Raw genomic sequence first — 27,472 nt, 5'->3', positions numbered from 1 at the left:
CTGTGAGATGACACAATCTGTGTCTGACTCCTGAATCTGCATGTCTCTCCACTCAGACACTGACAGGCTTCTTCCTGCTTTTATAGCAGACAGCGCACCCTATCTGTGGCTACCAGCTATAGCATTACAGCCCAGCCAATCAGGTTGCGCTTTGGCTGTTACTGTGGTGTTTTGCTCTGGTTAACTGCACCTTTGCACTTTAACCCCATAAGAGCCTAATCCGTCACAACCTGCAAGGTAGGTTAGGTCAGCCAGCAAGCTTCCATGGCAAACGTGGGGGGGGGGGGGGGGGGCCAGAACGGGGGATGAAAGAGAGAGAAAGGGGGATAGAGAGAAAGTGTGGCAAAATGAGGAATATGGAGAGAATGAGGGGGGAAACACAATGGGAGAGAAAGGGAGATAGAGAAGAAGGCCAGCAGAACAAGAGGAATGGAGAGAATGAGGGAAACAGAATGCAGGGAAAGAGTAAGAAAGGGTGAGCCATGGGATAGCTGCTGCTGCCCCCCACCCCCCAGATGGTATTCCCTAAGCCAGAGCCCCTACCTCAGGTGGCCGCAGAGAAAGTCGCCTGGGGGAGGCTGTAGAGGCCACTATGCCTCGTTGGGTGCTGAGAAGTACTTGGGGAGGAAGGGAAGTAGCAGTGGGCAGGCCAGCAAGCGGGGTGGGTGACTGGCGGTGGGCAAACACTGTGCGAATGGGGCAGATAAGCGGTGCCAATGGGCAAACAGCAGCCGGCCATCTCAGTGGCCATCATAGAACTGGAGCACCTCCTCCTCTTCCAAACCGGCACCGTAGGGGGGAAGGGGGCAGCGGTGGCCAGTCCCGCTCCTTCCGCCCCTTGGCCTGCCTCCTGCCGCTTCCCAAGCTACGCGTGCCACATGTAGAGGATCCGCCCCTAGGGCCAGCAGAGAAGCCAGGCAAGGGCTCCAGGGTGGCCAAGAGAGTGGCGTACAAAGACTCACATGCTGGGCAAGGCGAGGAAACGAGCTCCCTGGAGCACTACCAGCTGCCATTGCCCTCCCAGCGCCACGGTCAGGCAGCCCAGAAGCAGCCCGCTCCAGTGGCCCCGCAGACAGGGGTCTCCTCAGCCAGGCCCTGGGAGAGCTGAGCCAGCGCTTGCCCCATGCAGCAGTTGGCCAGCAGCAGGATGGCCGTGCACAGGTGGAGTGCGGCAAGTCCCAGCCCAGCCAGCAGTAGGTGGCCAGTAGGCAGCAGCACAATCTGAGCAGTCAGTGTATGGACCCGCTGCCCGGGGACATTTGACCCCATATGTCCGTCCCTCCTAACAACAATCAGAGCCTCTGTGATGGAAAAGCCCTTTCTGGGATACAATTTGATACACCAGCTATGAATTCATTAAAAATGGGGCAAACATGATGAATTAAATTACTTTTCAGGAAGCAACCAATGTGTCCTAGGGCTGTCCTATATCCATTGTCCCTTCTGCCTCTCCACACTTCCTTCCAACCTGATTAGGCAGCTGATTGATAAACGGACTGCTACATGGGAATCGGAGAGCCAGCATGATGTAACAGTTAAAGTGTGGGCCTAGGGCCTGGGAAACTCAAGAAGAAATCCCCAGTTGTGCGATGGAAGCTTGCTGGTTGACCTTGATCCAGTCAGCCAGGACCCTGGCAAGTATTTGAATGGGAGACCTCCAAGGAATACCAGGGTCATGGAGGCAGGCAATGGCAAACTATCTCCAAACATCTCTTGCCTTGATTATTTTAATCAGAACTCACACGATTATTTATATACAGGTGGTCAAAAACCTACGGGTTATGTCCCTGATTAAATCTTATCCTGGAGGAAATGCAGTATAAATGAAAATGGGAACAAGGTCTTACAGAACAATTAAAGAGCGTAACTGGAAATATATTGGTACTAGCAGCAAAGTCCATTGTGGGGGAGATGCAGTGGGCCCTAGCAAAAGGGGGAAGAGGAAGCATCTCCCACTGCAACAGGTTTTACAGGGACCAGGGCATAGTGCCAATGGAGCAGGGTGGGGCGCAACGCCCCAGGTGGAACAGTGGAGGGGCATGGCTGGGCCACAGAGGGGGTGTGATGGGGGCGTGGCAGGGTGTTCTGGGGCGGGGCAGATGGCGCTGCGGCAGGGGTGCAGAGCGCAACCGTGCCCCGGACACAGTCCCCCCTCGCTCCACCTCTGTACAGGGGTTATAGCGCCTCCCCCCAGCTCTCAGTGCAACACTTGCCACCTACCTAGTTCTAGGTCTGGGGCTTGTGGGTGGAAGAGGTTGGACAGATGTGGCTTGGACTAGGTGGGAAGGGGAGGGTTGAAAGGTGAGGCTTGGGGTGGCAGGAGGGGTGAAAGGTGAGGTTTGATGGCAGAAACTGTACCTTGGCTAGTTCTCAGAAAATCCCCATGATCTACAGTCTAGGTTCTTAACACTCTGCAATTCACTATCTTACCCCTTTCATCCCAAAGCAAATATGATACCTCTGGGTTCATATTATGGAATAACTCTTCCTCAGAAACATATGCATCCATAGGAGATGGTGTTAGTGGTGGTGTACGAACTCGATCAAGCAGCTCTTTCAGATTCTCCTCCACTATAACAGCAATTTCATGGGCTTTTATTTCTTCCTGAAACACCAAAGAAAGTCACACCTAAGACTTGACAGTGCAGTCCTGAGCAGGTTTACACCCTTTTTAATCCACTGAAATCAATGGGTTTAGAAAGGTATGGAGTTCAGATAGTATTGTAAATCACTTCAAATATCAACTAATATTTGCATCTTCTGGTGACAGAGACATAGACAAAAATACAAAAAAAAATACTTTTGTATATTATGATACAGCTTTGATGCTATTATTCATCATTTATTTCTACCCAAAAGCTGCCAGATAAGAACTTATTTGAAAAGAAGAAAATCAGCCACAAAAAATGCACTTAGTTCAGCCCCCAAGATGGCTCCCTGCCTTGACACTACCCGTCTGGCAACTTAGATCCATGACACAGTAGCATCAGCACTAGGCTACTGTAATGCATTCTTCGTAGGTCACCCCTCAAAATCAACTCCAGAGATTCCAGTTGGTGCAAAATGCCACTGCTTGATTATTATCAGAGGCTAAGCAGACTATGCGTATTAGTCCAATTCTGCCGTCACTCCATTGGCTGCCCATCAGTGATCAGGTTCAATTCAAGATACAGGCTATCACATACAAAGCTCTTTGTGGCATTGGATCTTTCCCCTTATGCTGTGCCATAACAGCCTCATGCATGTGAGCAGAACCTTCTGAGGGTTCCACCCTGCATTAGTACCTGCTTATTTACATGCATTCTCTGTTATGACATCACCCATCACATGCAGTAGCCTGCTTGATGAAGTCAGGGAGGCTCTACTCTCCTGGCATTTCACAAACTCTGCAAAACTGAATTATTCAAGAGGATGCCATCATTAAAGGCTTTTTTGGCCAGAATCAATTGGCTCTTGTGGGTTTTCTCGGCTTTGTGGCCGCGGTATGATCGTTTTTGCTCTTAATGTTTCACCCGCATCTATGGCTGACATCTTCAAAGGCATGTCACAGTAAGGCGGATTCCGCATGGGCTAAAAACAGCAGTGTGAAAATGGTGTAAAAATGGTGAGCAAGTTATTTCGCCTCAGCCCAGCTTCCTAGATCCCAGTCCCACCCATAACCTCCACTAAAGCACAAAGCTCTACCCCAATTGTTGAGTTACCTCTAGTTTCTCCCTTTGTCTTGAGGTTTTATCTTCATACAGAGCAATTCCCCAGAGGGTCACCTGCAACACAGCTCCCCCTAATAACACAGGGTGGGTCCCAAACTCCCAGGTTTCACTGAAGATTCCGGCATTCAGTGATTTGAAGATGAAGGAAAATTTCCTGGTTTCCCCAGGCAAGATAACACCTAAGGGGAATAGAAGAAATCAACAGGGAAGGAAAGCATTCATATGCCCCCAGGCAGAACAATTCCTTTGAAGAATACCGTATATACTCATGCATAAGTCAAGTTTTTCAGCACATTTTTTGTGCTGAAAAAGCCCCCCTCGACTTATACGTGAGTGAGGTGTATTTTAAAAAATATTTTAGGGTTTTTACTTCGTCGGCCGCCAGGGTCACAGTTTTTAGGCTAGTGGCATCGAAATTTCAGGGTACCATCAGGTGATACTCCTGATGATAACAGCCAAGTTTGGTAAAGTTTGATTCAGGGGGTCCAAAGTTATGGACCCCCAAAGGGGGTGCCCCCATCCCCCATTGTTTCCAATGGAAGCTAATAGTAGATGGGGCTACCCTTTGGTGGGTCCATAACTTTGGACCCCTTGAACCAAACTTCACTAAACCTGGGTGGTATCATCAGGAGGGTCTCCTAAAGATACTCTGAAATGTTGGTACTGCTAACATAAACAGTTATTGTTGAGACCATATTGTTCTTGTTGACCCTCTTTTCCACTTACAGAGCTAGTTTACTGTTTTTCTTTGAAATAAATATTCAAAAACATTTAACCTATTCATGCCTCAATTAATGTAATTTTATTGTTATCTATTTTTATTTTTGAAATTTACCAGTAGCTGCTGCATTCCCCACCCTCGACTCATAAGCGAGTCAATACGTTTTCCCAGTTTTTTGTGGTAAAATTAGGTGCCTCAACTTATATATGAGTATATATGATACTTCAAGCATTACAGTTTATTTATTGATTTAAGCATTTGAACAATAAAAGTATCCTCAAAACAGTTACATTTTTTAAAGGTGATGGCCTCCAATTACAAGCCCCAGGAAGCTGGGAAAAGACAACAACTTCCAACTTTTATCAGCTTCCTAATACTATCAGGTCACAGAGCAAAAAGCCCTTATGCTACTTGAAATAGTACAGGTGGACATCTTGGGACAGGCACAAAGCCATCAAGAACAACTATTCTCTTCATTTGTCCCTTGATGATAGTAAATCAGATAGCTCACCATGACTTCTCTGCCAGGCATTTCTCAAATAAAATCACAAATACTTGAGAGAACATAGAGACCTCCAATTCCACAGACCAATAGAAACAATAATTTTATTCAGTAGTTCTATCCCAAATGTTGGATGAATCTCAGTTGTTGTAACCAATGGATGGGAACAAATTGTTTACAGCAATGTGATACAACCTACCACATGATTACTAGACCCTTGCCCATGCTGGCTCAACACGACATATCCAAATTGCCTTTGGAATTAAAGGAATGCTTTTGTTAAAGAAATGACAGTCCCAACAGTCTTGAAGGAGGTGGTCATGAAATCTCTCCAGAAGAAGCATTCCTTGTGCATAAACAGTTACTATCCAATGACTGAAAAACATCTCTCTTGTTCTCTCTTGTTCTGGTCAAAAGACTCAGGTGTTTGATGTGACCAGACGCTTTTCTGATCAGTGGCCCTGTTTTGGAACTGAATCTGCCTTACTTTGACAATCTTCACTGGGAAAGAAATGTGGGGTCATGATCCTGTTGAGTCTCCTAGATCACTTGGTTTCTTTTAATGCCCTCGACCATGGTATCCTTCTGACTTGATGGTTCAAGATGGGAACGGGTGGCATCACATCCTAGTAGTTCCAATCCTAGCTGGTGAATCAAATATTTAAGATGATGCTGGGGGACACTTGCTTGGGTCTTTGGGATTCCGGCTTCCAAAGAGCCATCTTGTCCTGCATCTAAATGAAATCACTGAAACAGAGTACTTGGGGATTCTGAGTAAGGTGACATGCAGCTCCTCTTTTCCTTTTAAGCTGAGTCACTGAGACAGTAAAGGGGCAGATGAGTGCCAGTAAATAATCATACCTAAATAAAATATTGCTGATTGATAACATGGCCAGTCAGGGCTTAAGGAGTCTGTATGGCCTGTGCATTTGTGGTTCTCCAGCTGAAGGTGGTTCTCCAGCTGGAAGGGCTCTCACTGGACACTCTAATATTTGTGAAACTCTATGGCTTCACTATAATCTCACAGCATCCTACCACATCATTTCCAGTTTTCAGTGACATCAGCCTGAGCCCTGATTTACCCCCACTAGTGCTTCCGGCTCTAGTGGGCAGAATACCAGGTTGGCAAGAGATCTCCCACTGTAGCTTCAAAGAAATTTTCTATTCAAAACAATTTGAAACTCAAAAGTTGTGTTAAGTCACCTCAACAAAAGAAAGTTATCCATGTTAACCTGGGGGGAAAAACCCCCGCAAATACGTCACCTACCTGATCTGGTGTTAAAGTAAAAATACGGCATCCTGGCCCCTTTCTTCTCCTGAAAGGTGAAAGGCTCGGCCTGCCTCCGCCAATCGTACCAGATGGCTGCTGTGCCGTCGTTGCTCACTGTGAGCCACGATTCAGCTTTCTCACCTATCAAAATTTCAAAGGTGATCCGTGCAGCAATGCCAGTTTCACCCTAACAGAACAAAAAGAAACAAAGCAGGCAGGAGCCCACAATGGCCAGGTTTAGCCTGATGATCCTTAGGCTAGAGCCAAAAGTCAATGCTTCACTCCATGTCTTGTATCAAAGACCCAAACATTAAATTCTAGGAGACACTTAAGCATCAGAGTCTTGGTTTACATAGTATTCCAAAGCATACAGACTTCTCCAAAGTACACAGAAGCAAAGAAACTATGAATTGTTACATGATGCACAAAAATCCAAATTACCTCATGAGAAGCATTGTTGATCCAACGAGCTGGCTGTCCACAGAACATCAGAGATGGGCCCAACACTGGTTCTACAAATACATCTGGATATGCTTCTAATGGATCCCTAACAATCCAAGTGAAAAATCAGGACTGATTGGTTTTCAACTTAATTTGTTTTTATTGGAATATGGAGACAAGAAATGACAAGAACATATGCATAAAAATATATTACTCAACAGAACACACTTACAGGGTATAGAAAGAGGAAAGGTTAATCTAAATATGACAGGTCCACTTACTAAACAAAATAGGGGTGAGAACCTCTTTGACTCTCAGCTAAACAGAACCAGGAACTACAATTCCCATCAGCCTCTACCAGCATGGCCAATTGGCCATGCTGACAGAGGCTGATGGGAATTGTAGTTCCTGAACATCTGGAGAGCCACAGGTTCCCTACCCCTGAAATAGGTAATGTGTTTCTAGGACATTATTATGGTAAGGCTTTGTGTCTCTCTGAGCGTTCTAATTGTAATGGTCTTTCACCCTATACAATAAATGTTTTGCTTGAGTACTTGAGGTAAGGATTTGTTACCATGACAATACAGCCTGGTATTTGGCTGGGTGGGTGGGTGAGCATACTGTTCTATAAAAATCATACCTGCTTAAAGGAAAAAATGAATATGCTTAAAAATTAAATGGCAGGCTTTAGCCCATGTTTGTCTCTGAGTAAGAACACGTACTGGGTTCAATCCAGCAGTGTGTAAGCAGAAAGAAAAATGTACTTAGCACAGTTTGGCTTGAGCAGACAAAACACAAGGGCAGCAGCAACACACAGCTCTTCAATATAATTTTTTACAAGGAGCAATGAGATTTACAAGAGATGCATTACAGGATTTTATTTAATTTTTACATTTGTGCTGAAAGAAACATATGGCGCTTATCATGCTTATGTGTTGTGCACATGGAAAAGATGGAGATACAATCGCTTTCGCTCTGCACAAGCAGACAAGGAGGAGGAGGAGGAGGAGGAAGAAGAAGGAGGAGGAGGAAGAAGGAGGAGGAGGAGGAGTTTGGATTTATATCCCCCCTTTCTCTCCTATAGGAGACTTAAAGGGGCTTACAATCTCTTTGCACCTTCCCCCCTCACAACAAACAACTCCTGTGAGGTGGAAATGGGGCTGAGAGAGCTCCGAAAAGCTGTGACTAGCCCAAGGTCACCCAGTTGGCGTGTGTTGGGAGTGTACAGGCTAATCTGAATTCCCCAGATAAGCCTCCACAACTCAAGCAGCAGAGCTGGGAAATCAAACCTGGTTCTTCCAGATCAGAGTGCACCTGCTCTTAGCCACTACGCCACTGCTGAGTGAGTCGTTTTAGTGCTTCTCCTGGGGCATGAACCATAGGGTGCCTGGGAATCTTCAGCATAAATCTCACCCATTCAATGAACACGTTCTTGATCAGAATCACTGCATGCCAGTTTCTGGTGTAGGTGTGAAAATTTGCACCAGATACGGGAACATGTGAAACATGCCATCAGAGAAGAGGAGAACTCAAGAAAAGAAACAAGAGGACAAAGCCTGCCCCTCAGGTCTCATTTTTACTGTGGTGATTTGAGCTGGACTATTCCAGCCTACAGATGGGAGTTTATGAACCGGGATCAGCCTGTGACTCCAGATAGTTCAGGATTCTGATCAGAATCACTGCATGCCAGTTTCTGGTGTAGGTGTGAAAATTTGCACCAGATACGGGAACATGTGAAACATGCCATCAGAGAAGAGGAGAACTCAAGAAAAGAAACAAGAGGACAAAGCCTGCCCCTCAGGTCTCATTTTTACTGTGGTGATTTGAGCTGGACTATTCCAGCCTACAGATGGGAGCTCATAGACCAGGGGTAGGGAACCTGCGGCTCTCCAGATGTTCAGGAACTACAATTCCCATCAGCCCCTACCAGCATGGCCAATTGGCCATGCTGACAGAGGCTGATGGGAATTGTAGTTCCTGAACATCTGGAGAGCCGCAGGTTCCCTACCCCTGTCATAGACCAAATGTTTTTATTCTAATGCTGCAAAAAGCAGGATGGCTTTCATCATTTATGCATGCAGTGCCTTACCTCATGGCAGTTGACTTCTAAGTGGGCAGTTGACTTCTAAGTGTTTAAATTGGGGATTCTCCTGCTGCGAAGTGTCCCCAGTTGAGCCGCTACTACAGTTCACCCATCCCCATCTTTCTTGTTCTATCCATGCAACTTCCAGCTGTTGCCTTTTGGGTGGGAGCAGTGCCATCTTTGGTCTAGTGTTAATTCTGCCACTCTGAACATCACTTACTGGATTTCTCTTTGTTCTTCAGATTCTTTAATGTCATCAAAGCTTGCAAAACTCTCTGCTGATACCCTGACAAAAGGCTGATTTCTACCTACGACTTCCAGGCCTTCCAGATCCTTGATAGAAGGGGAAAAGAAGGATGAAAGCATGGTCTTTGGGTCAGTTATTCTCGTCATTAGAAACATGAAAGTGCATCAATATAATTTACAAGTGAAGGCCCTGGCAGGCAGGAATCCCATCTCCTTTCTCTCCCACCCAGTTGTAATTGGATGAGCCTGACAGTGGCTCTTGGGCACACTGAGGTCTCTGCCAGGAGTTGCCTTTTCCTCTCCTTCCTTTCTTCACTCTCTCTCTTTGGTGGACACACTGAAAACCCTGCTGGGAGCTACTTTGTCTCCTCCCCTCTCTCTCTCAGTGGGCAGACATGGTCAGGCCTCTGTCAGGAGATGCTTCTCTCTCTTCCTTTCTCTGTGGAAGCCACTGCTGCCAGGCCCAGCACATCTCTCAGGCCCTGTTGCCACCAGCCTGAGGGGAATTTACCGCCCCCACCCTTTTAACTTTTCAGATTTTTCCCCTGACTCTGCAGAAAAACTTGGTGGAGAGAAATGTGCCCCATCTGCAGATTTAAGTATTCTCAAGCAGGGAATTAGGTATATAGATGTTGCAGTCTATTGTGAGGCAGGATGGAAGCAATGAATGAAATTATATATTGGCTGGGACAGTCATACCGGGCAATAAAAATCCATCTTTTCTAAGATCTCTTTCAACTCCTTTCGCCGATGCATTAGAAAGAGGCTTTTATGAAAAGGGGGGCAATTTGGAGGTCTGGTACCTGTGGGAATAAAAAAAAATGTAATCAACGTATTTCTGCACTAATATCTGATAATTTACTCATTTGGTAGCATAACCCAGTGTGGAGCTTTCAAATTATTCAGATCCAATGCAATCCAAGGCCTTTATTGGCAGCTAGGCTATAAAGTAATACATAATATACAAAATTTTAAAATACACAGAGGCTTCAAATAAATAAAAGACATTACCCAATACAATACTGTATGGAGTTAAAAGGAAAAGAGTTAATACAATTGTAAAAAGAACCAGAGTAAAAATTAGCACCTACAGAAGGAAATGGGACAAAATCATTTCAAAACAAATTAAACAAGAAAAGAGCCAAGATACACCCCTGCTTCTCTTGTTAGAGGGGATCTTTTGAGTCAGTCTTCCAGCTGTAGAGCATTTAATTTGACAACACATGAAGGTGTGCAGTTTTTTTAAATGAGAAACAAAAGTCTCCTATCTATATTGATCAATGCTAATTTCCTCCATAATAGATCCCTTGGGATGGAATTAAATGCAGCTTTCAGATCAAGAAAAGCTGTAAAATAATTTGGAGCTACAGTTGATTTTTGAGATCAAAAAAGTAAGCTGGCAGAGATTGGGCCTTGTTATTACGATAATGACTATAGACGGCCCAGATATGGCAGGTTAGTTCCTGACATTCCTAATCAAACCAGCCAGAGTTACTCCCTTCCCTTTTGACCCCCTTCTCGGGATTCTGCTTAAGAGAATCTATAATACGGATTATTAAGCCCCCACCCACCAGCTGCTGCTTGCTCTCTGCTTCTGCCCCTTGCCCACCACTTCTGTCACCCACTCACCCCTTCTGCTGCTCACCTGCTGCTTCTGCCACCACCACCACCCCAATCGCCTCCCACAATTTGGAGGGATGCAATTTTAGTACTTGCCCCAGGCACCATTTTGGGCAGGTACATAACTGCCTGAGGTTCTCTGGTTACACCCCCCAAATTTAATTTGGTGGACTCCTTCAAACCCTATTCACATGATCTTCCTTGCACCATTTTGCACTGTTTTTGGAACATTGTCTTTAAAAGACAAACCTGCTGGGTATGAAGGACTCTGCCGTCTAGTAAGTGTACAGGAAACTTCCATATTGACAATTTTAAAAAACATTACATTAGTCAGTTTAGTTCCCAATAGTGAACAGTATGGTACTTTTGACATTTTGTCCCTGCCCAAATATATTCTGATTATAAAAACCTCTTCAGAAAAATGTTTCTACTTCAGACGCCTCCTTACAGAATGCCTGATATTTATGAAACCTCACCCATCTCCTTCCAGATGCTGCGTGGTCTCCCAATATGAGTCACTGGTTCCAGCAAGCCACGTTCACTCTGGCCTAGTGTCACCATCAGACCCGTGAGTTCATCTCCAATACGCAGAGGCTGGGTCCAAAATTCATTCCCTGCATAGCCCTTACAAAAAAAGCAAAGCTGAAGGCTGAAGCATTTCTGTTCACAACAGAATGGCACAGGGAGTGGAGGAGAACTGTTAAAAAGAGAGGCTAGTTTTTTAAAAGATCCAATTAAAAGAGAACTCAAATTATTCAGAATGGATAAAGGCAATACTCAGTTGTTATTAGCCAAAGTAGATTTAACATAAAATCTGGTCCAGGGAACTGAAGAATGAAACAGCTGGACAAATTAACTCCAGTAATGTTGGGAGACGGCAAGCAAGAAATCAGGAGACTGAGAATAGGAAGGGCAGTCATGAAGGAGCAAGAAAAGATTGTTAAGTGTAAGCATGTGTCACTTGTGTTCAAGTTAATTCATGCCATAATATTCCCCATTACTACATTTATGTTTGAAAGGTAGACAATGAAGAAAACAGCAGAAAGAAAGCAGATTCCTTTTAAATACTGGAGGAGAGTGCCAAAAAGATAAATAAGTGGGTTCTGGAGCAAATGAAGCCTGAACTGTCCCTAGAAGCTAAAATGACTAAACTGAGGCTCTTGTACTTTGATCACATTATGAGAAGACAAGACTCACTGAAAAAGACAATAATACTAGGAAAAGTTGAAGGCAGCAGGAAAAGAGGAAGACCCGAAATGAGAAGAGTTGACTCTCTATAGCCGTGGTGGCGAACCTTTGGCACTCCAGATGTTATGGACTACAATTCCCATTGTAGTGGGAATTGTAGTCCATAACATCTGGAGTGCCAAAGGTTCACCACCACTGCTCTATAGGAAACAACGGCCCTCCATTTGAAAGTTCTAAGCAAGGCTGTTAACGATAGGATGTTTTGGAGGTCATCAATTTGTTGGGTCTTCATGAGGCAGAAGTGACTTGACATTGCTTAACACTCACAAATGTTGGGATATGCAAGATATCACAGCTACGGTGAGTGAGAACTCCAATATTCTAAAACCTTGGGGGAGGTACACCACTCATTACTGGACCTTATTATAAACCAGCCTCTCTTTGGAATAGTTTTCTCATCTTGCACTCCTGCCCGAAGTATAACAGCTTTAGGTCTGATTTCTCTGTCTTAACCTCAGCTGGGTTCTTGGATCTTTCTACCAATACAAAGATGATTCTTCTGCTCAACAATAGAAATAATAGAAATCATAGCCAAAGTTTTGCTGCGCACTTTGCACTAGGTTCCCTTGGCTTCTGTTCACACTATTTTCGCTGTTCTCTATTGGATTTACTTTCCTTTTCCCTTTTTGTCCCTATGCTGTATATGCCTAATAAAGGTCTCTGAATCTGAATATTTTTCTCCTTCACCCCAATCCACAGCCTTTCTGTTCTTAATACAAATGTAACAGCTTAATGGATGTATTTTTCACATATCTGATGAGGTAAGCTCTGACTTACAGAAGTCTACGCTGAAATAAACTCAGTTAGTCTCTAAGATGCCAGTCAAATCCCCGCTTTGTATTGTGTACGGGTCATCTGCACTGCTAGCAACCTTGAGCACTATTTCAAAAAGAAAGGTAGTAATTAATTTATAAAATATATGAATAAATTCTACCCTCTCTGACCACTGAGAACACTGACAGCCCCACCTAAAGGGGTAGGTGGGCTAAACCCACCACTGGGAGTAGTGTGGGGCTGCACTGGCAGATTTGCCCTTCCTCCATAGCAGTGGGATGCGGGCAGGGGAGGAGCCAATGTTAGTTGGCTTCCACCTAGCCTTTGCCCTGTTGTGTCGGCAGCAGGAGCTTTGGACTTATGCCACTTTTTTGGTCACGTAAGTCCATTCAGCCCAAAGGTGGCTTTCCTGCAGCAGGGAGGCTTTTTTGTGTTTGTAGCTTTCTGACACCACCGGGAAGTCTCCTTGGGGCTGGCTGTCCTGTGCAGCCATGGCACCACATCTGGATGCCTGGCCTTTTGGATGGGGCTGTAAATATTCCAGGCGGCGTAGCACCAGTGGCGTAGCTCCAAGGGGATGGGGGTGTGCGACGCACCGGGCGTGCACCTCTGTGGGGATATGGCAAGGGCATGGAGGGGTGTGGCGGAGGCATTCCGGGGTGGGGCAGGGGCGCAAGGCGCACGCGCCCCCCAGGCAAAGTTCCCCCTCGTTCTGCCCTGCATAGCACTGCCTCTGTTCTGCCACTGAAGCTTCTGGCTTCATCCATATGAAAAGTGCTAGAGGTAGCCAGGGTTGCTGTCATGAGCCAGTCTCTGGACACTGAGGACTCTGACATAGCTTGAAGACACTGTGGAACCAGAGCTGGCTCCTTGTGAGGAGATGCAGGCAGCAGAGCCACCTCCAAGCCCTTCCTTGCAAGCCAAGGCAGAGCCTGATGCTGTGCAGCTGGGAGAGCCATCAGGAATCTCCAAAGAGTGGAGTAACGAGCCAGCTGCTCAAAGGAGCCAAAGACAGAGGTTACAGCTGCAGAGTCAAAGGAAAAGTGCTCGCATTGCAGAAGACTCTGCTAGATGGCGGCATCTGTATTTGAGGAAGATTGAGCTCTTGCAGAATCCTATATAAATCCTGCCACATTAACTAGTTCCTATAAAAACCCTGCCTTGGGCTTGGCTCTGCCTGGGTGCAACAAGTGTACTTCCTGGTAAGCTCCATATGCCTAGTCTCCCTCTGCCCTCTGGCTTTCAGTCTGCCAGCCTGATCTCCTGCCTGTGCCTTGACTTTGGATTGCCTTGACCTGGCTTTTGCTTGCTGCCTGCCCTGACTCTGGACTGTTTATGTCTCGCTTGTTGCCTGCCTTGACTCTGGTCTGCCTGGCTAGCACCTGCCGGCAGCACAGATACCTTTTACCAACTTGAGCTGGTTCACCAACTGCAGCTTAATTGTTACTGAGCAATATTGTTATTAGGCAGGAAGGCAGCATGATACAGCTCAGTCTTGTCAGAACCTGGTGCTAAGCAGGACCGGTGTTTGGAGGGGAGACTACTGGAAGACTCTGAAGAGGAAGGGAACGGCAAACCACCTCTGCTTCTCACTTGCCTTGAAATCCTCTTGCTGGGATCACCATAAGTCATCTGCAACTGGATGGCATTTCACACACACAACATTGTCCAATATTGTTATTCAATACGTTACATAAAATATAGCACATGTAAAATAAGAGCATATTTCCCCACCACAGTCTTCCTTTTTTATAGATAAGCAGGTTTTAAGAGACACCTCACTCTAGAAAGTTGTTCTAAGCATGGAAGTTCCAATGAGCACTTTCAGCTTCCCTTAATGCAATACATTTCCCATTAGAATTAATAATAAATTGCAAAAAAAACCCTTTCTATTTTTGTAAATTTGCACTGATTTAGATGGCCAAGGCAAGCTTGCCTGACAGAGGCAGAGCGAGGGGAAACTACGTCCGGGGCGCGCATGTGCCCTGCACCCTTGCTGCAGCTCCACCTGCCCCTGCCCTGCCCCAGAATGCCCCACCACGCCTCCGCTACGGCTCGGCCACGCCTCTGCTGCAGCTCCACCCGGGGCGTTGCCCACCCCCACCCCATGGGCACTAAGCCGCTGTTGCCTGATCTCATCAGATCTTGGAAGTCAATCAGGGTTGGACCTGGTTAGCACTTGGATGGGTGACCACCAAGAAGTCCAGGGTCTCTACAAAGAGGAAGCCTCCGGCAAACCACCTCTGAACGTCTCCTGCCTTGAAAACCCTATAGGTCCCCGCAAGTCATTTGAGACATTTTTGCAAATTTTAATCCAGTGTTTTAAATAATAAATAAATAAATAAATAAATAAATAAATAAATAAATAAATAAATAAATAAATAAATAAATAAATAAATAAATAAATAAATATCAGTTGTTTAATGGTTTTAAACAAATTTATTTATGTCTTACTCTTCTTTTCCAGCACTGGGGTTTAAAGCGTGACCTAAGTGTCACACTGTCATGTCAAACTGTGTACTTCTGTAACCTCTTGATACTGAATCAATTATCCTCTTGTCAGACATGTTGTCCTAAAGGAATTGAGTTGGATCCTAAATGCCAAGAGCATAGACAAACATTCTTGAATATACTGTTGTAGTATATTTCTTTAAAATATTTGTTCTTGATCACATTGCAGTTCATGTGAAATCACACATGTGGTGATATTTTTGGTACAACTTTTAAACTAAGGCTGGCCAATTTCCACGGGTTTGTTCAATGAGAATCTTGTTATTTGTTCGTTTAACTTATTTACACCCCAATAAAGCCCTAAAGCAGCTTTCATTCTTCTCCTTTTCTCCATTTTATCCACTCAAAAACTCTGTGTAGTGTTTTAGGCTGAGTGTGACTGGCCCAAGGAAAACTTCCATGGCAGAGTGAGGATTTGAACCTGTGTCCCCTAGATCCTAGTCCGATGCTTTAACCACTTCATCTCCCTGGTTCTCTTGGCAGAGCGACAGCTGTGTGTATATAGACTTCTTAAGCACACACACATGGAATTTGCCATAAGCCTCACCAAAAGTATCTCTAAAAGAAACAGCAGGTGGGAGGATCCTATACCCAGCCCTGAACCCCTTGGAGAAAGGGTGACAGAAACATTAATTTGGTAGGCAGATAGACAGAAATAGCAAAGCAAGGCTCTGAGCCATTATTACCTTTCCAGCATAAAGAGCAGGGAGACTGCGATCAATTAGAGTACGCTCCTCCTGGATTCGCCTGTAATTGTCTGAAATTGTCATCAACAGCTCATCTTCTGATTTCTGAAGTTTTTCTAAAATCAAGTCAAACAAAAAAAAAACAGTATTACAACTATATCTGTTGGTGTATATATCACAAATGCTATCTGTTTCACCCTCCATACTTGCCTAAAATTCTCCCTCCAGCCAGAACTACAGAAAAGACTGTGAGCGCACTGGACTGCAAGTTCTCAGTTGCCTCAGAGACTGGTCTTAAAAGTTTATTTTGAGATGTCCAGAAGATGCTTGCCATAGGGCTACATGTCTGACCCACCCTCACCTAGGTCCTGCCCATTAGTATTTACCGCAAAGCCTTTTCTGCTGCTTCTTCCTGAGTGCCATGTTCCGATGCCAGTTCTGCAGGGCCATGGGCTGTGATGAAGAGGCTGAGGCGTTTTTCTCCGTTTCCTCATGTTTTGCTCTGGGCCTCCACCAAATTGGCACTGTGCTAGTTGTCACTGGTGAGTCAGGGATCAATGCTGCTACCTGGAAGGGAATATCCAAGTGTCATTTAAGATCTCTGGCTTTATGTCTCCTGTCGCTTCATACATGATATGTTCCTAATCTTATGAACACCTGTTCTACTCCGGTCTTTGTCACTAATCAGAACTTTTCTCAATTGAGCCAAAATACTTCATTAAAAGATGCTGACCTTCTTACAACACCTTCATGTTATCTGGCAAACATCACAAGCTGTCCCTCAACCTCAAGCTTTCTGCAGTGGTGCCTCAAATAAACAGAGAGTTCCTTCTGTTGTTACTTTCATGATGTGATAACAGTTTCCTTCCATAATCACGTCAAAAGTCTGGGGTCATGTGAGATTAATGTTGTGTTCCACCCCACAATGTTATTATCATCCCAGAAAGTGGGGCAACATTGGTGTGAAGGATCTATACTTTGGGCTCCTTCCACAGGGCCAAAGGCTTCTCACATTACCCAAGTAGTAGTGAAAAGAGCTGCACAACTTGTAACATGGGAGTTCTGTGGCGTGGCTCTTTCCAGTGCAACCGAGGCGATGTCAAATGCCTTCGAGATTCCAGTGGCATAGTACTACTCCAGCCCGTGGGGTAAATTTAACAAAGGATAAATGCGAAACCACATTATTCGCAGGACTCAAATGGAACTTTTCTGGGGCTTCCCTCAAACCAGCTTAGAGGGGTCTCCATACGTACTACCAGAAAAATGCAAGATTTCTTCTCCTTTCTCTTTCCCGTCCCTCTCCCCCACCACTCAATGAATTAGATACACTCTCTTGCTGGTGAAAGGAAGAAATGTCCATCATTATTCAAAACTGTTTATTAACTAGCACATTTTTTTCTTTAAAAATATCAGCCTCTGGACTGTGTATGACAAGCATGCACAGAGAGGAGAGCTGACCTACCGAGAACAGTAGATGAGCGATGATGGACAATATAATCAAAAACATAATGTAAAGACATGCCCCAGAGAAGTGCTAGTGTAGGTATTCCCCCTAAAGAAAGTGTCAGCTGCATTATAATTGTCATGTCTACATCAGACCATGGAAAGTTCTGAATTTTCACAGCACCATTAAATAGGCTGAGTAAGGGTACAGTGCAACAAATAATCTTATATAATATTTATGGCTCTGTTTATTGATCTAGTTCCACTAGCTATGCCTCTGAAACAACAGTCTAAGCCAGGGGTCCCCAAACTTTTTAAACAGGGGGCCAGTTCACGCATGGCCAGAGCCCAGCCGGGGGCCAGACCAAGTGCCGCCCGCGGGGGGGGGCGCCATCCATCCGCCCTCGACCTGCCCCTGGCCGAGCCCCCCACCCCCGCGGTCCCCTTCCAATCCGGCCCTGAAGCTCCACTGCCTTTCTCTCTCCCCCCCTTGCCGCATTGGTACGGTCCCCTCCGGCCGCTTGGAATGAGCAGCGAGTCGCCCGCGCTTAATGGGGAAAGGAGATAGGAGCTGGGGAAAAGGAGATAGAGAAGGGGGAGATCCGCTTCTGCCCAGCGGGCCGGATAAATGTCTTCCGGGGGCCTGATTTGGCCCCCGGGCCGTAGTTTGGGGACCCCTGGTCTTAGCACTTGAAACGAACCTGAGAATGTCCTCTTGCTAAGGCTTCTTTCTTGAATTCCTGGAGAGTTCCCAAGATGCTGTGGGACAGGATGTGGCCATAGTTATCAATTACTGGTCCTTCTATACCTGCAACGACACGTAACACAGTATGTCCTATAAGTCACAGACTCCATCCAAGTAATTTTACAAATCCTCTACAGCACAGAACATTCAGAGATACCAAGACTGTATTACGAACAGTACAAACTGGAGAGGACCATACCAGAATAATGCAGTGTTTTCTGAGTTTCATCTGTGACAGCTGGATAAGCAACCAGGAAATTTGTTTTCTTTCCAGTTGTTTGGGGCATGGACTTACGAACAAGAAACTTCTTGGTTACAGAAGGTCTTTCTTCCTCTTCAGGAGGGCGTTCAATATGGAGCTACCAAAACAGAATATGGCACCAGTCAAGTCATACACAGAATGGCCCTGCTTTTAGTATTCTCATTATCCTATGGATAACAGGGGTTCAAGAACTCACTTCTAGTTAAATTAAACTTTGTACCCCTTGCAAATATATATTCATTCTCTTGCAAATTAGCTGCCTGAAATAAGAAAAGGTGATTCATGACACCCGTTTCATGCCTGCAAGCGATAAAAGAAAGCCTTATGAGAAAAACAATATTCAAAGAAAGAAGGTAATCTGGTGGTGGGAAAAGAAGTCAGTGTCGTATACCCACTTTTTTAAGGTCTTCCACCTTGATTGCCAGAGCTTGGATTTCATCACCTTGCAGGACACAGCTCACAGGCTCTGGCTCTTCTTGAACTGGAGAGGAAGGCTGCTCAAAAGGTTTTGCCTTTTTCTTATCTGAAACAAAGGCATCGAAGTAAATAAAATGGTAGCTTTTCTATGGAAACTCCATGTTTTGAAACAGCAAGGATACTAGTTGGGATCCACCATAGAGATTGCATTTCTTTTGTTTTGTACGCATGGTCCAAGCGGCCAGTGGGTCAACCCAAGAAAAAACCTTCTTACTCATGGCACCAAAACATTGGAACCCTCTCACCAGGAAGATTAATCCATCTCCCATTATCATTTTCTTCCACCACCATGTGAAAACCTTTTGTGGTTTGTTTGGCATTCCCTCCCTAACTCTTAATAGCCCACCTCCCTGTTTATGTGTGTTTATCTGTTTACATTTTATGTTTTTATATTAGATTTTATTTGTTTTAAATATGTGTGTGTGTGCTCTTTAGTGTGTGAAATGTTCTAATGCTTTAATTTTTGAAATACTTTAATGTTCACAGCCTTGCATATCCTGAATTGTGTGGAAAGGTTTTAAATAAATAAAATTGTAAATAAATAAATTTGCTTCTGAGCCCATTTCAAATTGCTGGTATTGACCACGAAAGTCCAAATGGTTTGGGATTAAAACACTTGAAGAACTCTGTGAGGGCCTGACCATAATTTATTATTAATAGTTGCTGACTTTCTCTACAACCTTATATGGAAGCCACTGGTGAGCACACAGGACAGGGCTTTCTTAGGAATTACTGTCACTCTTCGGATTTCTCTGCCCAAGAAGACATTTTGCTTCCTCTTCTTTGATCTTCCAGAGACTTATGTAACTGTAACTCAATGGAAATTTTCGGGTGACAGTTGAAGTTCAACTATGGCCTGCTGATTTCTCTTTTAAAAATATCTGCTGCTTTGTTGGTTTTATCTTTGATTTTATTTTGGTGCTTTTGATTTCGATGCTATTGATGGGCCCTCCCCTCCACATCTCCCTTTTCAAGTACCAAAGCAGTTGTAGAGTGTGTTGCCATTTGGCGCTTGATAAGGTGCCGTGGGGGAAAAGACAAGAGCTACTTAGCCCACCACACAGGAGGCTGATTACAATCAGGATCAGGCCCTCGTGGTATTTTAAACTCTCCTTAAAATTGCAATGATGTAGTGGTCATGAGGACACCATCACATCTAGTTTGGCCCTGGCACATGCTGATTTCTCTGCCTTCCTTCAGTGTTATCCATGCTAATGACTGGTCTCTGTGAATAGTACATAAGAATTTTACAAGAAGTTTACTGTTTCAAACTGAAAGTCCATCTAACCCAGCACTGCCACAGTAGCTTCAGGGGTGCCAACAAATACAGCATGACATTAACAGTTCATTCTCTCCATTGTAAGGCCTTAGTATTTACTTCACAGGCATCAGAGCTAATTGCCATTGATAGACCTCTGCACCATGAATTCCGATTTTAAAGAAATCCAATGCGAGCTATTTTGAAGGTTTATCCCACCCTTCCACCAAGGGGATCAGGATAGCATTTATCTTCCCCATTACTCTACTATTACATCTCATGGAAGCAAATTGCATAACCTAATTATGCACCATGTGAATAATGCTTTCTTTTTTTCTATCTGAATCTTCTGCCAAGCGAGATGCCCATTTGTTTTGACACTTCTTGTAGTCAACGGCATTGGCACCCACATCTTCCCTGTTCCTGAGGTTACTATACAGTAGAATAATACTGGACTCCTTATTTGCAACAAATAATTACTGGATTCCCTCTTGTTCACTGAATCCGCCTCTACAGAACTGCTGTGGGTAGCCTCTTTTTTTTTTGAGCCTGACACCAGCTGAGTCTGAAATTGTGCCTGCCTCCTCTTTGACACCTTATGCTGTATTTTATTTTGCTGCCAACATGTGCATAGAGCTTAATACGAACCACAACACAGGTCTGGAACTTGTTTCAAATGCCAAGGCTAGCTCAACCATGGAAATGTGAAGTGAGAAAGAAAACCTGGGAAAACGTGCAGAAATTTGTCCAGTCACATCTTGGCTTTGAGAGGATGTTAACTTCCAAAGGATGAGATGCGGATTCTTTTTAGGAGACTCGAACCTGCTGCCCGCCCTCTTTCCAAGGCGGTGCCCAGGCGCCCTGCCTGCTTTGCACCATGTCCGCTCCCCGTCCCAAAATATGTCCCAGCCCTTTCCTTCCCTACCCGGGGGCGTTTTACTGTTGCGGGTTTCCTTCTTCCCCGGCTTGTTCATCATGATCTACGAAGGGCCGACGCGGTCCTTAATCCACTTGGCGGACTCCGCCCTCACTTCCCCAGAAGGCCGATGCGATCCCCTAAAGCACCGGCGAGGACCGAGGTTTCGGCGTCCTCGTCTCCATGGCAACACTTCCTCCTCCTTCAGTCCCGCCTGGCGGCCCTCCCACGCCAACCCGAGCACCAATCAGACTGGGGTGTATAAGTCCCGCCTACATTCCATTCGCTATAACACAAGCACATAAAACAGGAAAGCCTGGACGCATGCGTAAATTATTCACGCACGTGGTGAGGTTATGGGAGGTTCTTAAAGCTTCGCTTTTCTCCACCCTGTTTGACTGGTCTGTAATAACTGGATTTTAGCAAACGGTTTTTCAATACGTGTTCCATTAAACCTCCACATAAACATTGTTTTTTTTTAAGTTTCAAGCAGTACACGCTTAACGGACAATAAGGACATGAATTAATTCAGTGGATCTGCCAGCCGAGTAAACATGTATAAGATCGGGCTGCGCTGTTATGGAGAGTAGGTTATGGAAAATTTTGCACATCCGCTTTTGTACATTATCATTGCTATGCAAAGGTAGGAGGCATCTGCTGTAATGTTTTCAATCTCATTCAGGATCGGGGCAGTACCGATTAGGAAGTGATACTTGTTTACCTGCATTGTTTGTATATTTTATTGGAATGAAGATTGTGCGCGAGCACACCCTCTTGCTCTGAAAAGCGTTGGCGAATGACCTGTTCACGTGCTCAGCGCGCCCAACATTGTCATTGCTGCTGTCTTCCAACGAGAAACAAAAACGTGTTGCATCGGAAGACCGATACAGTTATGAAATGAATAGGAATGCCTATGTAACCTACACCGCCCAGAGCCCTTTGGGGATGGGGTGGTATACCGAAATTGAATAAATAATAATCATATTTATCCTTGGCTACATCACTCTCCTGTTGGAGACTTAGGAATTTTTTAAAAAGTTAATATAATAACTGTACCCTGTGACTTGTCAAATATGAAACTGCTTGAACAAATTAACAAACCTTTTATTTAAACACAACTTTTTGTCATTTAGGGATAAATAATAGTGAACATATACGTGTGTTTATTGGTATATATATAGCACAACTCAATTATACAGAATCTTCAGTGCCTTTTAAGAAAAGCACTCAAAACAGTTATAACTACTAACAGTATTAATAATTGGGGTGTTGTGTGGTTTCCGAGCTGTATGGCTGTGTTCTATTAGCATTTTCTCTTGATGTTTCTCCTGCATCTGTGGCTGGCATCTTCAGAGGATCATTAATAATGGAGGACTTCTTTATCCCTTCTGTTCTTCTACATAGGGTGTAGCTGCTGAAGGTCTTTCTTCAACTTGGGCTTGTAAAAAATAAGCAATTCCCTCAATTGAGCTGTGGGCCTTCCTTCTCCTATTGCAGGCCAGATCACCTGAGGAGCGTGGGGCCTTTTCAGTTGGTAATATGTACGCAAGCTTACCAACTGCATGCTCATTGAGCTCTTGTCCTCTGGGCTCTTCAATCCAACCAAAACCAAATAGTGAAGTGGCATGGGTTACATTTATGCACTGAGTTAAATTGCTTAAGGGTGATGATTTTTGGGAGGCAAAAGTTAAAGCTTGTATATTTTAGAGTGACAGCACCTGGTGTAATAAAAGGTATTCATTTCATTCTTAACTGATAACCCAGTTAATCGGGAATGTTGGATTTTGGATAAATACATTGCCCCCAGTAATGAGTTAGAGCCCAGTTTTTTTAGGTGTATGGTTTTGGCATACCTACCTCCAGTGGTGGGATTCAAATACTTTAACAACTGGCTGTTTACAAGCACCCTTTTAACAACCGTCTCTGCCGAAGTGGTGCAAACCTGCTGAATCCCACTACTACCTACCTCCACATAGGACCACGTTGCCAGTTGCATTTGCCCTGCTGAAATGAATGGAACAGCTTCCTTGAGGCTAGCCTAAATCCCATTGACTTCAGTGGAATTTAATTGTGAGTAATGCAGTGTAGGTTGGAGGTGTTATATAGGATTGAATTCCAGTGAATCAATGCAACTTGTTCCAGAGAACCCACTCATATTTATGACCAGCATTTTATAAACTCCTTTTATATTTATCTTTTATATCTACTCTACTTAATGCCTAATAAAGGTTTTGTTGTTGATGACTGGCATTTTAGATTTACTGGTTTCACCGAAAGATGCAAAGTAACTTTATATTTCTGTCTTTAAAATTTGGATCTAGTGCCACGTCTTATTTAGCCGTGTGGTCTGACTGTGCGCTTCAGCTGAAGTGCGGGCACCAGATGATAACAATCTCTTCTGTTGCAAAAGCTGGCATCACCAATACAGGTTCCAAGCTTGCTTAGGGAGGAAGTGAATAACAGATGTGTTCCTAGACTGCAATGCCTTCCACAGAGTGTATATGTTCTTCACTACACAATCCCGCAGATATGCATATGTTAGAATATATTTGCTTAAGTGGTGCTCTTCTTTATGAAGGACAACATGCCTGTATTTTTAAAAATAAGCCTGCCTTACGTTGCAACACTTGCCTTTGATCAAGTTCAACTGATGAGGTCAAGAAGGCTCCCTCACTTCTTCTGTCATCCTGCAAAACTATTTGGTAATCCAGCTTTATTGCACTGTTAGTGGTAAGGCGTGGTCTTTATTGCATTGTTTTCTAATTCTGTAATCTGCTGCAATTCTCCACAATAAAATAAATAAGGTTCTGTCCTGCTAATGGCAGAAGGGTAGCAACGTGTGTTGCAAAATAAAACAGAAGTCCAGGGGTACCTTAAAGACTGACATTTATCTCAACAGGAGTTTTCTGTGAGGCAGACCTGATAAAACCAGAAGCTGGAAGTGTTCACAACACTGGATCCAAACCAGCTCCCCAAAGCTGACAATGTAAAGGGTGGGGCATGATGATTCTGAATTTGTCTCTACCAGCTGAGTAGATGGTCAGGATCCTAGCACAGGCTAAAGCCCCACAGAAGTGTTATGCTGACGTCACGTGCCCCGTGGCTTGCTAAATGAGCAACTTTTAAATAGGAACTTATTTGTATGAGATAACAGAAGCAAGATAAATGAATAAATGCAGAACTTAACAGGTAAGTATCATGACAATGCATTTTTCTTTCACTTTAGTGGGCACAATGTACAGACTCACATGAGCTCTAGTGATGTGGAAAGACACGTGGACTGCTGTGATCTATGCAAAATTATACCTCATATGTGAGCTATGGCTCATTATGACTCGTACTGGAAATAATGTTGTCCCTTGGTGAGAAATATTCTTCTCATAATCTTTGCAGTTATTTTTCATTCCTGGACCCTCCTTTTTCTCTTTTCTGCTGTCTGCTCACCATTCTGACAGCACCCCTCCTTCCCTCCTATGTCCACTGGCTTCCTATGCTTGTCACTTTTTTAAAATAAATACCTTCTTTAATTTTAAAGATTTCAACTCTCTTGAACCCTCTTCTATTCCTACATTACTTCCCATTCCTGTTAAGTTTCAATTTTATTCTGAAGCCACCTTTTTTCCCCGTGTCTGTTCAGTTTTTACTGTGACTTTATCAGTATTTCCACTGATAGTCATAGGGTTTGACCCCCACCCCAAGCCTCTTTTCTCACTGGTCTCCCATTAGCATTTTTCTCTTTTCTTCATTTGCCTTCAGCTCAGCTCCATGCCTCCTATTTGAATTTCCTTCTCCCATATGTTCCTCGTGTCTGTGCATATTGCAGTGTAAGCTGGTGGGTCAGAGAATTAATCGACTTATTTGTTTTATATTCAGCATCCAGTTGCTGCAGCCACCTACTAAATATTAATTATTATTAGTCACAGTATATTAATTATTAGTCACAGTAAAAAAAAGGTTGGTGTATTGCTTTAAGAAGCTTTGTGCACATACAAGAGTGAATGGAAATCCTGTTGTAAGCAGCAGCTGCAATTAAAGGAGCTGTAATTACTTTCCTGCTTTAAGTTTCATCCCTGCCCTAGCAGTTTATTGTTGCCTCCCAGAGTGATTGTAATGAACTTTAACTGCTTTGCTGATTTTAATCAGCCCTTATACAGATGTTTGTCTCTTCCCCTGCATTTGCAAACGTGGAAGAGATTATACAAAAATGGGTATGGCAGTTTTCTCAACTTCTGTGCACTTGCCTTTTCTTCTCTTTTCTTCATTTGCCTTCAGCTCAGCCCCATACTTCCTATTTGACTTTCCTCCTCCTATATCTTCCTCATGTCTCGTGCTGTATGGCTTATGGAGGAACATTGTGGTTGGCACGGTAATTCTACCTACATATCTACTATATCAGAAAAATGCTTGTTTATCTTTTTGTCCTTACCTTAGGCAAAGTGATGGCAAAGTGGAACACTCTCTTTTTAGTGACAATTGAATTCCTAAGTAAGAACTTCCAATACATATCTGTAATAAATTATCAAATGTATGATCATGATGAATCTAAAGTTTTCCTTCAACTTGCACTGTGCTGACTTCCTCGAAGTTCAGACAAGGCAAGGAACCTGAGACCAGTGAGGTGTAGCGGTTCAGAGCCGCAGACTGCAATCTGGAGAACTGAGTTTGATTCCCCACTCCTCCGTATGAGAGGTGGACTCTTGTCTAGTTAACTGGATTTGTTTCCCCACTCCTGCACATGAAGCCCACTGGGTGACCTTGGGGAAGTCACAGTTCTCTCACAACTCTCTCAGCTCCACCTATCTCATAAGGGGTCTATTGTAGGAAGGGGAAGGGATTGTGATTGCAGGCTGCTTAAAGGAGAAAAAGGCAGGGTATAACTCTAAATTCATCTTCTTTTGTTACAATTCATTTTAATACACTGTGCACATTAATTTAATTTATTCTGATTGAATGACATTACTTGTGGCAATCCAAATTTTATTAAAGTCTTTGCATTGTGTGACTGTAATATCCACTATCTCCCACTGCAACATTTAGACATACTGTGAATTCATTTAATACAGTCCTCTGCAATTGCATCATTCTTAGTTTTAAGTCGCTCCTGAAATATACTCTCTCTGAATCTGGTATTTTGAATGTGAACAATGGCTTTTGGGAGAAGGGGAAGTATTCTCTGCCATGTGTCTAATTAACAGTGGTTGAAAATTCATCCTGTGCAACTGGAACGGCCAGTTGGATTAATGGCAAGAAATGTCATCTGAGGACAACTAGGCCCTGCCCAGATCAATATGCTACATTCCATTTGGTTGCCTTATTTTCCCTTCCTTCATACAAGGAGTATGAGAATGCTATAAATTCATAGTGTATTTTTCCATCTTCAGATCTCATATTCATTATCCTTCTTTTACTAGGTGGAGAAAATAAATTAGTTGCCCAGAACAGGCAGTGAGTCAGTACACAAGGTGGGACATTCCATATTCTTCATCTCCTACGAGCTAAAATTCTGTCTGTAATGATCCTTTCCTTTCTCATGATGCTACTGAAAGCTGTGGCTCTTTCATTCAAGGTTTTCTTCTTCCTTATTACTGATGTAGGCCTCTTAATATCTCACTTTTTTGTTTCTCCCCATTTTTCTGTACACCACACATCAACTGCCAGTCACTGGACATTACGCTCTTCTTCCCCATTTTAATTTTTTTCCATTTTCTTCTTGTGCTACTCATGTAGGCTGTAAATGTTTTCCCCAAGATTGGTATTATTTGTTTTGACTATGCAAATATACATTACATAGATAACAAAATCATGGTCATTAAAAGAATTGGAGCAGGCGCTCTGTTTTGTGAACCTTGATAATGAGACTTTTCTGGCTCCTCAAGATTGCCCTTGGCGTGCTCTGACACCCAACGTGCAAGTCAGACACAGAACAATGTAATATTTATCTTTCACATTCTACACAAAGAGGCATGTTTAGCCTGTTATGTGTGGGTTTTCAACAGGTCCTGTTAACCAAAGGTAAGCTCTACAGAATATAAGGATATCTTTCATGTCCCTTCTATGCCATTACAGAGGTCATATAATACTCTATTTCCCTCTCTATTCCCTTTATGCAGGTGAGGGTAGATAGGAGCAGGCAGATAGGTGAAATACAAGTTAGATCATGCTGGTGCTCTTTCCACTCCACAGAACATGTCCTCCTTTTTTATAACTGATAGTCCTCTTTATGTTTTGCTATTTAAATTAGGGTATTGGGGGGCCTTTCAAGAAGTTACATATCAGGTCTTGGTTGCTGCACAGGATATTTTAGTTATTTACAAAAAAATTCCCCACCTTTTTGCTCTCATCAGGCCCACAAAGGTAGTGGTGTAGCACCCATGGGGCAAGGAGGGCGACACCCTGGGTGCGCCCCAGTGCAGGGGCTTGGCTGGGGGGTGCAGGGGGTATTCCAAGGTGGGGTGGGTGCAGCAGCAGCAGGGGTGCAGGATGCGCACATGCCCCAGGCGCAGTTCCCCCTCGCTCCACCCCTGCACAAAGGTGGCTAACAGGTTTAAACAACATAACA

At 44.0% G+C, this 27,472-nt stretch overlaps 1 protein-coding gene across 3 annotated transcripts in view; it reads right to left on the bottom strand.

Moving 5' to 3' along the window:
* The window catches only part of LOC125429326 (MYCBP associated protein), a 29,519-nt gene extending 8,442 nt beyond the window's left edge, over positions 1–21,077 (bottom strand). For 2 of the 3 annotated variants that reach the window (XM_048490347.1, XM_048490349.1), the window contains exons 1-13: positions 20,923–21,077; positions 18,658–18,785; positions 18,200–18,359; positions 17,957–18,063; positions 16,199–16,379; positions 15,813–15,928; positions 11,070–11,217; positions 9,673–9,776; positions 8,948–9,060; positions 6,645–6,750; positions 6,201–6,390; positions 3,702–3,889; positions 2,459–2,605 (exon numbers count right to left, since the gene is read on the bottom strand). In XM_048490347.1, the coding sequence (XP_048346304.1) occupies positions 2,459–2,605; positions 3,702–3,889; positions 6,201–6,390; positions 6,645–6,750; positions 8,948–9,060; positions 9,673–9,776; positions 11,070–11,217; positions 15,813–15,928; positions 16,199–16,379; positions 17,957–18,063; positions 18,200–18,359; positions 18,658–18,785; positions 20,923–20,974 (1,740 nt within the window). In that variant the 5' untranslated portion in view covers positions 20,975–21,077. The remainder of the gene's footprint in view (positions 1–2,458; positions 2,606–3,701; positions 3,890–6,200; positions 6,391–6,644; positions 6,751–8,947; positions 9,061–9,672; positions 9,777–11,069; positions 11,218–15,812; positions 15,929–16,198; positions 16,380–17,956; positions 18,064–18,199; positions 18,360–18,657; positions 18,786–20,922) is intronic. The other variant, XM_048490348.1, reaches the window with a different exon arrangement.
* Positions 21,078–27,472: the final 6,395 nt, after the last annotated feature.

The sequence above is a fragment of the Sphaerodactylus townsendi genome, linkage group LG03, assembly GCF_021028975.2.
Source record: "Sphaerodactylus townsendi isolate TG3544 linkage group LG03, MPM_Stown_v2.3, whole genome shotgun sequence".
NCBI classification, from domain to species: domain Eukaryota; kingdom Metazoa; phylum Chordata; class Lepidosauria; order Squamata; family Sphaerodactylidae; genus Sphaerodactylus; species Sphaerodactylus townsendi.
This window is presented reverse-complemented; position numbering and strand designations above follow the sequence as displayed.